The 16,145-nt window shown below is 33.0% G+C and overlaps 1 protein-coding gene across 1 annotated transcript; it reads right to left on the bottom strand.

Moving 5' to 3' along the window:
* Nucleotides 1–8,137: 8,137 nt before the first annotated feature.
* On the bottom strand, nucleotides 8,138–15,567 carry LOC114276639 (putative protein phosphatase 2C 59). Its single transcript, XM_082884410.1, has 4 exons — nucleotides 15,045–15,567; nucleotides 13,873–14,000; nucleotides 12,398–12,443; nucleotides 8,138–9,075 (listed from the first exon to the last, which is right to left on the bottom strand). Exons 1-4 carry the CDS (start codon nucleotides 15,089–15,091, stop codon nucleotides 9,024–9,026), a joined length of 273 nt encoding a protein of 90 aa, XP_082740536.1. The 5' UTR covers nucleotides 15,092–15,567; the 3' UTR covers nucleotides 8,138–9,023.
* Between the last annotated feature and the right edge of the window lie 578 nt (nucleotides 15,568–16,145).

Raw genomic sequence — 16,145 nt, 5'->3', positions numbered from 1 at the left:
TACAAACAAAAACACATTTTAGTAGGAGTATCAATCATAAAGTTTAGATACTCTAAAAAAAAAATATATATATATATATATATTTTAAATAACAATATATAATGTGTGATTTTATGTGTTTGAATTCATTATACAAAAATTGAATTCGAAAATCATACATAATTTTTCATTTTTCCCTTCTTATTTTTTGGTTATATTTTCATTAGAAGGCTGATGAAATAGAAAATTATAAATTGAAAAGTTATTTTTTTCACAAAAATGAGGACATTAGAACTAGTTACAACCATACACAATTTTCTTTTATTCCAAAATTTCCTTTTCATTAAATTTGATAGAAAAAAAAAATCTCTGATATTTCATCTTTTTAAATTTTATCAAATTCAAATGTAATAAAGGATTTGATTAATTCTCAATTTGATTAAAAAAAAATGATTCTCTTTTGATTTGATGAACAAATTCAAAATGATTTCTGAATTTTTTTTTATCAAATTTAAATTTAATAAAAATATGTAAATAACTAGAGATGCTCTAATAACTTAACTAAATAATTTTTTAATTAATCAAACTGTTAAAAATTACCAAATAATTTTCATAATTTATCAAAACGTTTCAAAATTTTAGATATGACGCAACCATCACAGGAGCCGCCATATGGCGGTATCAATTGCCGTCCTTTGGTAAATCATATTGCATGCGGACAGTGGTAGGAATTTTCAACAGACGCCATAATTTTTGATTCAAACAAAAGAAAGCAAAATAAGAAAAAAAAAATTATAATTATACATATAGAGGCACTTTACAGTTGTATGATGCTAATCAATTAGTTAATTGATCATTAAACTTAATTGTTATCTGAAGAGTCCTTAATACAGATCAATGTTGAAGAAAGAAACTTACAAGCATCCTCTTTACTACATGAATTAGGATTCTCTTCTCTAATAGTAGGACTACAAATGAATCGATTTGTTCATGAATAAATTCGGCTTGATTTGTTAAAAAGGTTCAGCTCGTTTAATAAATAAGTTGAATTCGAACTCGAATATTAGGCTCATTTAGTAAACGAGCTGAACTCAATCTTGAATAAGCTTGACTCGTTTATCTTTATTTAAATTATATAATAAATATATTATTTATATATTAAATAATAATTTAAATGCATTATTTATATATTAAATAATGCAAATAATATTTTTTATTTAAATAATATAAATAATATTAAAAAAAATCTTATCGAGTCGAACCAAACCGAGCCGAGCTTGAATTTCATTAATATTAATGAACCGAGGTCGAATCCAATTACTTATCAAGCTGAGCTCAAACTCAATAAACGAGTTCAATAAGCAAACGAGCCGAGCTCCGGCTCAGCAAAACTCGGCTCGGTTCGGTTCAGCTCGTTTGCAGCCCTATCCAATAGTCAGTAATATATTGGTTTAAATTTGAAAAAATCATTTTTTTGGATGTGTATACCATTAGGTCCAAGAATTGTTTTGTTTAGGCCGTAAAGACATGATTAATTAAATTATTTGGGAAGAACGATAAATTATTATTTTGAATAAAAAAATATTTTTTTAATTTTTGCGCCGCTATTATCAAACTGCGGTTGGCTGAAAAATTCAAAGGAAAAGTCACCAAAGATAGATGGTGGCCGCGGATAGTAGTGGTATGGACATATATGTGACACGTAGATAAATAGAGAGATAACACTAGATAGATAAATAATATGAATTGTAAACACAGACAGATAAGTGGAGTTACTTTCCAATTATTATTGTCTTTTTTACCCCAAAAAAATAGAGTTAATATGATTTTTTAAATCCATCAACCAAACACCACATTAGGAGTAGGATTTTATTTTTTTTAAATATTTATCTTAATGTTTTCTTTTTTGATACGAAGAAGGCTCAAGTTAAGCACAAATCAAAAAAGAACTGAGGTCCCGTTGTGTTTGTTTTGAAAGATGGTGAGTGAATTTATAATCCCATGAGATTAGAATGGGCCTTGGTGTTGGGATTGAGATGGAGATGGTATTAGAAAATTAGTCCCATGGGATTAGGCTTTTTTATTTTTTATTTTTTTATTTACATGTTGGGCATTTTTTTTTAACATTAATGTTTAATGTTTTTGTATTTTTTGTTAAGTAAAAATCATAATTTTATTTGTTTTAATATTTTATATTTATTTTATAGGGCAATAATTTAACAATCCCCACATTAACAACTACCATCAAAACAAACATAATTTTACTTAATCTCCTTAGGCCATGTTTGTTTGGGCGGACTGGATTAGGTTGGATTAGCATTCTCAGGACCAATAGTCCAAAAACTACGAATCATTTGGATTATATATCATATCCTATGTTTGGATTGAGTTAGGATTATAAGGAGAGATTAATAAAATATTATCTAATCCGATGTTTGTTTAAAGGGATTGGCATAAATAAAACATGACAAGATATGGGACATCCAATATATTAACCATAATACCCCTATTATAATTAATGTAAAATTTTGCACTAAAATGTGTTATAATTTTTAAAAAGCAAATTTTTATATTGTTGCACCACATCCATTTCGATTCATTTGAACAAAATTTAACCCGCTACTTTTTCTAATAGAAAAAATAAAAAATCATTCAACTTTAAAATTTATATATATATAAGCAACTATTAAAAAAAATACGCTGCTATTTTAATCATCTAATCATTCATTGCTCAAATTCAAAAAAGTATTTATTTGAACAAAATTTAACCCCCACTTTTTTTTAATAGAAAAAAAATCAAAAATCATTCAACTATAAAATTTATATATACACAAGCAATCATTAAAAAATATGTCCTGCTATTTTAATCATCCAACTATTCACTGCCCAAATTCAAAAAGGCATTCATTTAAACAAAATTTTACTCTCTTTTTTTTTCGAACAAAAAAATTTCAAAAATCATTCAACTATGAAATTGTAGAAATATAAATCTACCATTCATCATTTCAAAACAAGCATTCCAAGTAGCGTATTGCAACATGAAGTAGCAAAATATGAGTAGTTTAACAAAAAAAAAAAAGTAGCAAAAAGTCAAGTCTTTATTACATGCATTAGAGTAATCAAAAAAAGTAAGTACGTAGAAAGACATAAAAGAGCCACGAGTCTATAATGGAGCACTCCTACGTAGCAACCTCATTACCCACCTTAGTTTGTCATCATGTCTCAAGCTGAAAAACATGTCGAGCTTTTGAGCACTTTATGATATGATCTCACAAGCATCTAGCCTTTCATCTAGAGTAATTGGCAACTTAATGAGTTCATCATTCAAACTTGCCCGTTTAGATGCGAGATCATGTTCATAACCCATCCTTCGACCAATGAAATCCAACTTTTCATTGGTGGCAAAAAATACCTCACCCAACTTGTTAGCAACCATGGACAACCCTTCCATTACATCATCATTACCTCTAGGCCTCTTCTTGTTGCCATTCTTTTTTGTAGAACTTTCAGGTGGTCGTTGACTTGATGAGCTGGAGCAATATATTCCCTCGCCGATATGACTATTAATACCCATAGGTTCAAGAAATGTGCCATCATCTGCAAGACTATTGAACAACAATTCTTCCTCAACATTTATAGCATCAACTGCATCAGCAGGCCCTTCAGCAAACTCCCCCGTAGCTCGATCCTTACCAAATATGTGGATCCATGAGTCGAAATGCGGAAAACTTTTGTTTCATAGGTTTTTCGCATCACTCTCCCTCTACAATAACCGATTTCAATTAATATCTTCAACTTAAGATTAAAGAAAAATGAATTAAAAAATTAACAACTTACACAAACTTAAAGAAAGTATTTTACCCGAACATATGCTTCCCAGACACTATCACTCTCAATATCAATTCTTTTTTCAGTGTCATTCCATCCAAAACCACTAGTACCAAGCATTCCTGCTACACAGTTGTAGTGTTTCTTCCATATCTTTATCTTTGATTTGATGTGGGGAATGCCACGAAGGTTTGTCCCGGGTAGCATCTCCAACAATTTCTCCTCTAATTTCATAAGGAAGCCGGGCTTGAAGGCATTGTCTTATTTCATTCCATTGTTGACAATGTGCACAAAGGCATTAATAAGACATTCCTCTTCTCGTGGGCTCCACAATCGCCTTGATTTTGACGGATCAACTTTCTCCTTTACTTTTTTACGAGAACTGGACACTTCACTATCCATGCCTAGCAAAGAAGAACAAAGAAAAATATGCATGTTAGTCTCCATTATATGATTATCAACCTGTTAACATGCCAAAACAAGTCAATACATAAAAGGATTTCAATAATCAAAAAAATTTCATACCCATACATACATGTAACAAATCCATGAGACAAAAAAATATCGTAATTAAAAAAATATGCGATCACCAACGAAGACCATACAATTTTTGCAAAAAATGGTTCAACATCCACAAGCTAATAAAAGTTCCAAGTACAAATCAAATGAAACTACATCATACTTATAACAAGTACTTTTACAAATATTGAAACTATCATTGTCATGCCTCCCTACTAGCCAACCAATTGTTGTATAGTTGCATTGCAAGTGTATCCTGCCACCCAGTCCACTCATTAGATGTCTCAACGGTGTCAATAAAATCATCTCCCAATTGAGGTTGATCTTCTATGTCATTATTTAGCCTCTCTTCTATTGGGTCAACCGGCATCTCCCGACGAATGAGGTTGTGTAACAAACAACATGTTGTGATGATACGATTTTGAGTTCTAATGGGGTAGTATCATGCACAACGAAGTATTGCCCATCTTATTTTCAACAATCCAAAACATCTTTCTATGACATTTCGGGCTGATGCATGTTTCATATTAAAAAATTCTTGATAATTAGTTGGAGTGGCCCTTGCTCTCCAAACAGACAAATGGTATCGTTGGCCCTAATAAGATGCTAGGAATCCTTGTCCATTTGTATATCAGGCATCTACTAGGTAGTAGTACCCTATATGAGATGTTATATATATTAGAATCTATTATTAAATAAAACTTAGTAATTCCATCAATCAAAGTTAATTATTTATTAATTACCAATTGGAATTCTTAAGCCATTGGGTCGATTAATTGCATCCCTCAAAACCCTAGAGTCTGCAGCTGACCCTTCCCACCCCGGCAACACATATATAAAGTTCATGTCTTGGGAGCAAACTCCTAGAACATTGGTAGCAATCTCCCCCTTCCGTGTTCTATACCGTGCTTGGTAAACCAATGGTACGCGAACTTTAATATAGGTTCCATCAAGTGCTCCAAGACAATTCTAATACATAGAAGACATTATAATAAGTATGAGTTGTAAAAAAAAAAAAAAATGTGTAACGTATTTTATTAAATGTTTTACAAACTACATTTACCTGGAAGCAATTCCACCTTGGATCAGTGCATGCTTGTGTTATAGGATTTGGTGTCCTGAGTAAGTGGCCTTGAAGGCGCAACACAGCTTTTAGGACATCATTGAAATGTCGACTTACAGTCTCTCCGGAGTATAATAGTCAAATAAATAATGGAGTATAATAGTCAAATAAAAATATGCTAAATTTATATCGATACATGGTTCCATAGGCTTGCTGATAATTGTGTCATCAAACTCTAAATTTTATAAGATTCTCATCCCCTTTGTGTCACGACCCAAACCCAGCCCTATGGGTTTAGCACCGTAACCGGCCAGTAATCCGAGATTACCGAAGGCCTGCTTAACAGTAGTACAGTAAAACAGAGTACAGGGCCTGGCGGAAGCCAAAACAGTAAAGAAACAATGTCCAATGAGCTGTGACAATCTGTATGCAAAAAGACTTTCATACATATATACATGAACGGTACAGAACAGTATGCACAGTATATACAATCATTCAAACTAGGGACTCCATCCCTTACATAGCAGTACAGTAAGCATTCGGTCTATACAAAACAGTAAGACAGTACAGAAGGGGGAATTGTAAAACACCCCTAAGCCTTAACACGGTAGGCTCGGAACCTCGCAGTGAGGCACATAGGCTGGCTTGACAGAACTGGAGTAACCCTGACGCTCCTAGTCGCGGTCTGGTGCCTGAACACTTGCATATATATAAGAGCAGTGAGCTAAAGCCCAGTGAATAACATAATGCGTAAAGGGGTTAAGAATAAATGTCCTTACAGTAATGAAAACAGTCCATTTAAACAGTATTTCAGTCGTTCAATCAGTACAGTCATATGTGGTACACCCATTAGCATAACAGTAGGTCTTAAAAGACCGAACAGTAATGATGGCCATCAGTCAGTAAACAGTAGTGGTTCCAACAAGGGAACCGACAGAGAATTCTGTCACAGTAACAGTAAACAGTAGGTGCTAAGGATGCCACAATACAGTTCAGAATATAGGACATACATTCATTCAATTAACAGTAATCAGTTCAGAAAACAGTACAGTTCAGTTGTTCAGAAGATAATCATTTATGAACATATCTTTACACAATCGTTACTCACAGAGTTCTGGGCTACAGTATGCTAGAGCGTGTCTCCCCAGTCGCCAACCCTACATAGTTAACAGATTGAACACACTAAGCTACACAGCTGGGAAAGATAATAACCTAATCCCTAATTGCCTCGGTGTGTTCTACATCTACGCTCTCATGAAGATGTCTTAAACTAGGCCTAAGAGTGCCTAGAATGGGATGAGGATGCAAAGATGCACGTTTAAAAACAGTTTCAGAAGTTTCAGAAAAACAGAGTCCCGCTCGAGCGCAGTTTTACCCGCTCGAGCGGACATGCAATAAGGTACACGCTCGAGCGTCAACTTTCTCGCTCGAGCGTACTGTAAAAGTACTGGATGGGTGAAATCTCCGCTCGACGGACGCTCGACGCCCGCTCGATCGTGAGACACATGCCTCTGCTCGAGCGCCCAATCCTCCGCTCGAGCGGACTGTAAAACAGTGCAGAGAAAATACTGGATGCTCGGATTCCACGCTCGAGCGTCACCAGTCCCCGCTCGAGCGGAAGTGCGAAATCTGGAAAACCCAGATTGCACCTCCAAGCCAAAAACCAAGTTTTAACAACTCAAAACTCGACCTCTTGGGCTGAATTTCCAAAAAACATTTGTAAACACATAGTTAAACATGATTCAAAACTCAACTTTGAGAAATCAAAGCCCAATGGTGTTTAATTCAAACCCAATTTCAAACCATTTTCAAGAGCACGATGAACATGCGAACATGCATGAATTCAAATCAATTCAAAGCTTCAATTTGATGCTCTAAGGAGCCAATTGTTTCCAAAACATGATGAAATCATGGACTTAAACATAATTGTGAACATGCAAGTACCATTTTGCCATGAAAGCAACTCAACATCTACAATACAACCATGCATGCAATGATTGAGCTTCAATTCGACAACAATGAACCAAAACATAACTTAGTTCTACAATGAAGCATGAACCACGCACGAATTAGCTCAAACACAAGAATGAGAAGATGAAATCCTTACCTAGGTCTTGTATTCAAGGTTTGGGAGCTCAAATAGCAATCTACACTTCAATTACCAAGCAATTCTTCAAGATGAATCCAATCCCTCAAGGACAACTCTATTCTCTCCCTCTCTCCCTCAAGGTCGGCAAGAACAAGAGATATGGACTGACGAAATGTTTGTTTCAATTGAAATGAACTCAAAGGTGTAAAGGTAGTGGCCCACTCAAGGGCAAGGTTGTAAATAAGTCAAACTCTTTCAATTTCGCTCAATTTAATCTAGTTTAATCTTACCTACTCAGTTTTCAGATAAATTTACCATAAAGTCACATTAATTATGAGGATCATAAAACATCAATCAATTCTCGGTTCGACCGCCGATAAGGCCTTCAATTAGCAGTTGAAACATAAAACGTGAACAGATCAAATAAACAATCAAACAGATAGAATACAAATTAACACACATACTCAGTCAATTCAGCTCCAGTTTTCAATCAGTCAGTTCAGTACTTTAATCAGTTCAATTAGCAGTCATAATCAGTTCAGTTCCATGGTAATCAGTGTTCATTCGGTAAGCAGTGATGAGGGTTATTACACTTTGACAACTTTCTCATATACCTATCTCATATATATACTAGCGTATGCCCGTGCCTGAAGGCACGGTACAATTAATGATGCGATTAAAATATAAATCAAAATTAAAGAGGAATGTATTCAAATTTTTGCTTTTTGTTTTTTGTTTTTTTTTTTCTTTTCTTTTCAAAGAATAGGTAATGAATTCACAGGAAGGAGAAAAATTCCTAAATGAAGACATGAAACTTGAATGAAACACCAATTTATCAGTAACCCAAATAAATTTCAAGAACCCCCAAAATAAAGAACCTCTATGACTCCCAAAATGATGTAAACCAATCATATATTTTTATTTTTTTTCTTTCCTTTCTTGACCAATCACAGGTGAGTGAAAGTTAAGAAAAATCTTGCCAAGATAAATTGCACTTCCCCCAAATTGCAATCTCTCAATTTTCTCACCCACTCTATCTCCTCTTCTCTATTACCTTAGTCTCTCTCCCCCAAAGACTGTAAAACATTAATCTTCTCAACTGTCTCTCTCTCTCACCGACTGATATCCCTCTCGTTCCTCTCTCTTCTCAAACGATGACTCTCTGTTTCCTTCAGTCATAGATGATAATATTAAATTTAAATAAAAAAAATTGTAAACTAAAAATAGATTGAACAATTTAACTCCCAATAGAACCCAAGCATTTGGTTTGCTCAGATGAAATTTTTTTTAAAAAAATCAAATGACTCTTAACTATCCATTTGGTTTGCTCAAATTAGATCAAGGGACTGGAACAATAATGCAAGGACCACAAAAACATCCATCCAGCAATGTAACTGAAGAGAGTGAATGTCCTCTGTCCAAAAAAAAAAAAAACAAACAATACGGCTATGTAAAAATAAAAAATAAAATAAAATAATTTAAAAAGTTGAGTACCTTCGCAGAATCCACCCCTCCTTTAGTCCCACGGGTTTGTGAGCTTTGGATCTAATGAATAAATGGAGAAGATGACCATGGAACTTTTAGGGTATTCTCTACGCTGTTTCAACCATTGTTGTGGGTCAAGAAATTTATCAAAAAAGGGAAAAATAGAACTTGAAAGATAAAATACATATTCTCACGCACATAAATAAACACAAACCTAGAGATTACAAACTTTCTGCCAAGTTTTTGAATTAATTTTTATGAACACAAACACAAATGCAATAGAAATGACAAAATTGGAGCTGATATGCACAAACAAAACCGATAATTTTATCACACTTCAAACAACTCAAACCCAGATTAATAAAGCTTAACATATAAATTGCAAAATAAATTCCACAAACATAAATGATGATCAAGACCTTAATTCCACCAACAAACTTGAAGATATATCACTCTTGGGCCAAACAAAAATTTGACTATCGTTAGAATTGGAATACAACCCGTGTCTTAAGATATATCACCTGGGCCGAACAAAAAAAAATTGAATAGAAAAAAAAAAAAAAAAAAGTGGAAAAATACCAAACAGATAAAACTACATAATCATTCTGTTCTGGAGAGGTTGTTTTCGAATTAGGTAAGAGAGAGAGTAGTAGAATCTCAAATAAGCTCATCATTTAATTTTTTATTTTTTAGAGAAACAAAAAAAGAGATTAGTTTTTGGATATAGAAATGGTAGAAACTAAGAAATTGACTACAGAAAATATAACACATACACATCTATTCTGGAGAGGTTGATAATGTGGGTAGTTGTTGTTGTTGCACCACAATTCATGAAAGAATGGATGGATACACATACGAATATAACACATTCTGGTTTTATCATCCATGGACATGTTGATGGATACACATACGAATATAACACATTCTAGTTTTATCATCCATGGACATGTTGCACCACAATTCATGAAAGAATGGATGGATATCTTATGCGGCAGAATGGTAATGTCATAGCGATCTGATATGACCAGAGATGAAAGATTAGAAGAGGCTACTTCCATGAAAAGTAGAGCATGAACAGGGATTTTCATTATAACGAATACTAAGTCATGATTATAAAATTGATCTAATTTTTCTTATAAAAAATGGTTACCAAATTTTTTTATATAATAAAATATTCAAATTATAAAACCAGACTCATAATAGATCGGCCATATAAAGGTCTTAATATTTTCTTAAATTCATATTTGAATAAGACTAAAACAACTGTATTTCCTCGTGTATGAGTATGACTACTACCTCTCTTCTAGTTCAAAAGGGAAATAAATGAAAATAATGCTTCTAACAATGATTAAGCAGTTAAAAATGAGATATTAACTTCCCGGGAACAGCTATTATATGACTACTACATTTTTTTAGTCACGAAAAGCTCATATTTGGCAACGAAATTCTTTGGTCGGCAAAGAATAACCTAAAAAATATGCATGGTCTTTGACAACTAAACTTTCTTTCGTCGGCAAATAATTGTATACGACAATCAAATTAAATTTTTCATAGCCTAAAATATAGACTATCACCGACTAATAGGTTTTTAGTCGCCTATTACTTAATATTTAGCGACTAAATTTTTTTTAGTCGCCAATAAATAGCATATCTTGACTAAATTAATATAGTAGCTAAACTTCGAACCAACGCCGACTAACATATTTTTTAGTTGCCAAAAATGACACTTTTGGCGACCAAATTTAGTCACCAAAAGTGTAATTTCTTATAGTGAAGGAAACACAAACCCATATTGGTTTCTTGAACATATAGAAAAACACAAATGATACAAATGATAGAGAATCACCTAGAATACCTACAAAACTCCATAGCAAATATTACCACCAAATGATACAAATGCAAATATTAGATGAATAAATGAAAGAGAGAACCAAAGTGTTAACCACAATCCACAAAACAGCAGCTACAACTCATTCCATAGTAGACTTGCGGGTGTTTCCAAGTCAGCCATTTTAAAACATTTGGCTCAATGTGTTATGTATAAACTGTACAACAACATGATTCCAATATCACACCCAAATCGGTTATGTATAAACTATACAACAACATGATATTGGCTAAAATTGGACCAATAGATATTGGCTAAACCAAATGGGTTATGTATAAATTGTACAACAACATGACTCCAATATATTCTAGGTGTTTTGATTTAAGGTTTAGAAAAACAAAAATCAAAATGAGAGCCAAACTACAGGTGACTTTGGAAACTTGGCAACCTAAAAAAAGTCCCAAAAGAACAACCACTTAAAAAATACCTCAATAAAAACATCACACCCAGATCCTCTCCCTAAAATCACACCAAACCCAGATCATAAAACTAAAATTCTTGGGTTCAATACTTACTGCTAAATAATCACAAAAGATTAGACAAAAGAACATAGGCTTATTGAAAGAGATACAATTTCATTTAATCCAATAACAATAAAAAAAAAATGATACAATTTCTCCACAAAATAAAACTAAAAATCAAAATTACAGAAAGAGAATATCATAAACTAAAATGGCATCAAGTTGAACCAAACTTGTGTGTTTCAGAACAATCTAAATACGTAAACATAACCCAAGTCAATTAAGAACAAATCGAACAAATAACCCAAGTCAATTAAGAAAAATACCTAAAAATTGAACAAATCGACAAATAGTCCAACAACCCAATTCAATTAAGATCATCAACACTCTAATAGTTAGTTGCCTTGATGAGTCCAAATCTTTTCAATTCAGTGAACACAATCCCAACTTTCAGAGCAACTAAACATAGTAACCAATTATTAGCCAAAGGAAACCCAAATTTCACTTTCTTTACTATTTCCCACACTTTCTCACCAACCAAATCATTAAAATAGTTTACACTAAAATCATTAACTTTAAAGCAAAACCTGGAGAGTATCTGTGTATTTTTTCCTAATGTAAGAGTTTAGGTTATTCTTACACTCTTCTAACGACTTGAACGTTAAGAAGCACCACCAAAGTTCAGGTTTCAGGCATAAGCCCACATGCAAGGAGATTAGTGGGACTGGACTTCATCATGTTCCACCGACATGTAATAGGAGTAAGGTAAATCTTTATATGGAATTGCAATTACTAAAGTAGATTATTAGAGGGATCTTTAAATATGCCATATCAGAAGCAAATGATTACAGCACGAGAGGAGAGATCAACTATACATACCAGTTTTGTATGACAGATAACACCAATCACAATCAAAATCCTCACCTGTAAGTGAACTGAATTCATATTTCATGAAGCTCCTTTCCAAAATGCACTTGCAAGTAATGGAAAAATAAATAAATAAAATTAAAAATTAAATAAAATAAAAAATTAAATAAAAGGACATGGATGATTACAGCAAGAGAGGAGCGATCAACTATACATACCAGTTTTTGTATGACAGATAACAACTTTCACAATCAAAGTCCTCACCTGTAAGAGAACTGAATTTTATATTTCATGAAGCTCCTTTCTAAAATGCACTTGCAAGTAATGGAAAAATAAATAAATAAATAAAATTAAAAATTAAAAATTAAATGAACTAAAATAAAATAAAAAATGAAATAAAAGGGCATTGTTAAGTGATGGTCCCAAATTCTACTTAATTAAGTGTGCTACTGGATATAAATCTGATGTCAAGACCCATGCCTGACAACACAAAAAAGAAAAACAAATACATATCAGTTTAGGTTTATAAGCACCAATCCAAATAAATTGAAAGCTACATAAATAAAAAAAGAAAAAGAAACATAACATAGAGAAGATTGTGAAGATCATCAAACTTGCAAGAGCTTCGAACCAAAATTCAAAAACTCATAACTAAACCCATTGCTAACTGAAAGAAGTCAGCAATTCCCTCAATTACTCAATTACTCTCCAGAATGTTTAACCAAATATAAAAACCCATCTCACAATTTGAACACACACATACTCTATACTAACTATTAATAAAAAAAAAATAGCTTATACAAAATATGTTATTAATCAATCAATAAAAACAAATAATCAAAAAGAAAAACAACCTCGCGAGAAGCTCAAAATGGTGATTTCCAAGAAGTTAGGTAAAAATGGTGTTATTAATAAATCAATACTAAACAATTCTCAAAATGGTGTTATTAAAATAAATCACTACTAAAGTTTGTTTGAGTTGAACTAAAGTATAGCTAAACTATGTATGATCTATGTCAAGATAGCTAAACTAAAATTCTAAACAGATAGCTAAATTTTAGTTTGTTTGAGTTGAACTAAAATGGTGTTCTCTTGACATAGATCATACATAGATCTTAGTTCAAAATGGTGTTCTCTTGACTGGTACTGTGACAAATTATTTCTCAAACAATCAACTTGAGTACCACTCAAAGTATAGCTATCTGTTTGAGAAATAACTACAAATAACTATACTTTAATATGAAATGTTTATAGATTGATTGATTGTGAATTTGGTTTGCAGATTGATTGTGAATTAGGATAAACAAACCAGTATAGCTATTTATCTGTTGGCTATCTATGATTGATAACTATCTATCTGGATGATTCTGAAGTATAACAATCCATTAGATTGATTCAATCCAAAGCCAATAGGTGAATGCTTATGCAACCACCAAAAACATTTTTTTATTACAGTAATCCATTTATTCAATCATTGAGAGAGAAAGAGAGAACAGGCAACAGACGGACAGAGACAGAGACATATTTACATGAGGAACTGTATGTAGAATCCTTTATCAATACTTCAATATCAAATATAACTTATAATTATTCACATTTAGCAAACATAGTCTACTATGCATCAATAACATTATTTCTTCAAGGAAACCAAAGGTTATGTGGGTGGCAGAGAGAGAGAGAGAGAAATACACACCATCAAAAACTCCAAAGAGACCAACTATCTCTCCATCCACACCATCAATTCTTGTCTCATAAAAATCTTCCATTGTAGACCTTTTTCCAAGGGAGCTTGCATAACCATAGCTGAACTTTCCATTCTGACTATTTTCAGGTGACAAATTAAGCACAATGTTAGACTCAGTCTTCTGCACTCTCATTTTTCAGAAAGAACTATAAACATTGCAAAGAAGTATAAATTCCTTCAATTACTAAAACCACAGTCGCCATACAACATCAACAAAAACAGGAAATAAACACAAATTGAGAGAGACAATGACGGCCCAAATAAAATTGAACTGAAATTGAACTGAAGGTGAGAGAACAATCGACTCTTTCCCAACAGCAGTCAAAAAATTGAACACCTCATTGGTTTAATACTAGGGAAATAAACACAGCCATCAGAGGTAAACAAAAACAAAGAGAAAAGGGGAGAGGAAGAAAGAGAGAGAAGGGAACACCTCATTTTGCTAATGTAAACAAAGAACTAAAGAAGTTAGACTCAGTCTTCTGCACTCTCATTTTTCGGAAAGAACTATAAACATTGCAAATAAGTATAAATTCCTTCAATTACTAAAACCACAGTCGCCATACAACATCAACAAAAACAGGAAATAAACCCAAATTGAGAGAGAGAATGACAGCCCAAATAAGAAGAAACCAACCGTGGTTTCACCAGAAACAGAGAGCAAAATATCCATTTGGAACAAAAGCCAAGTAGAACTTATGTATTATTTTTAGTTATGCTCAAAACTAATCGATGCAAGATTTTTCAAAAGCCAAGTAGAACTCAAATGCCAAAAGCTGTTATTATCATCTTCAGAGACATTTCCTCATGAGACCTACAAAAGGTTCTATCAAATTAATAACCAAAATCAAGCATTGAAATCTCCCCCTAATAATCAATTTAACAATCTACTTCACAAAAAAGCATTGAAATCATCCCCTAATAAGGTAACCATTGCATGATGTATGAAAATATAACGGCTTTATCGAAGCTATTATACTATTTCAAAAGAGGCAAAGAAACTTTATGATATACAAATTCAGATAACCACTGCATTCAGGCAACCACTGCATGATGTACAAATTCAGATAAAAATAAACTTTATTATAGAAAAAGAGGCAAAGAAACACAAAAGGCCACACCTGGGAGATGATGATAGGACCACCTTGAGACTCAAACAACTTCTCATCCTTCATCATTTGGACAATTTTTTAGATTAATCTTGAGAGAGAGAGAGAGAGAGAGACCTTGAAAGATTGCTGATGCCTGGAACATACTTCAACCAAACAGGAAAACCCATAAAAACAAAAAAGCAAAATAAAATCAAACATTAAAAAAAAAAACTTAGCAGCAGACCATGAAACAAACTCAAAAACATCATCATTTACCCCAATCAAAACATTACTAATTGGAAAATCCTTACCACCCATTCAAATGTGCAACACAAAGCTCATTGTCACCAACAAACTAAAAAAATTTCTAAATCACCACAAACCCAACATCAATGGAACTTAGCGAAAGATAGATACTCACATCGATTATGCCTTTCTTAGCAACGTTGGTCCAATCCTTAGCAGCCACACCAGTCTTCCAATCAAAATCAATGGTGATCGTAGACTGTGGCTTGTGATCTAGGGCCCAAAAGCAAGTCATGTAATCCCCAGCCTTAGCTGCCTAAAAAGAAAAACCCAAAAAAAATCTGGTGAGAAAAATTGAAAATAGGCAGTTTGGCAGGTGAGAAAATGGAAGAAAGTGAAAATGAAAAGATACCCTGACGGTGATTTTGTGAGATTTGGAGAAGGGGTGGGGATCGTTGGGGTTGACTATGGAGATTTACAGTTTCATCAAATCCATCTCTCTGTGTTTGCTTTGTGAAGACATGGTGGCTAACTCATCAAACTCTCGACGGTGGAGGATGGAGACTCACATAACCCATTCAAAGATTTAGAAATGATAAAAGCCTAAGAGAAATAAAGGTTGAGTTGGAAGCATGTGAAATTACCTTCAAACCAGCAGTAGCTTCCTTGCCATATTCAGACACAAAATGGAGATTCTGAAGATTTCACAAATAGAAAATATTAGAGTAAAAAACAAAAAAAATTAATAATAAATTAAATGGAAGAAAAAAAAATGGAGATTTACTATTTCATAACAATCAAAACCCAACAATTAAAAAAAAAACAATAATAAATGAAATCTGAATGAAACCATTCTCCAGGCTTCAATGTCCTACCACAATTGTA

Source organism: Camellia sinensis, chromosome 8 (assembly GCF_055761805.1).
Source record: "Camellia sinensis isolate YWXY chromosome 8, ASM5576180v1, whole genome shotgun sequence".
Classification (NCBI taxonomy): domain Eukaryota; kingdom Viridiplantae; phylum Streptophyta; class Magnoliopsida; order Ericales; family Theaceae; genus Camellia; species Camellia sinensis.
Note: the sequence above shows the minus strand (reverse complement) of the source record. Positions and strands in the feature narration are given on the sequence as shown.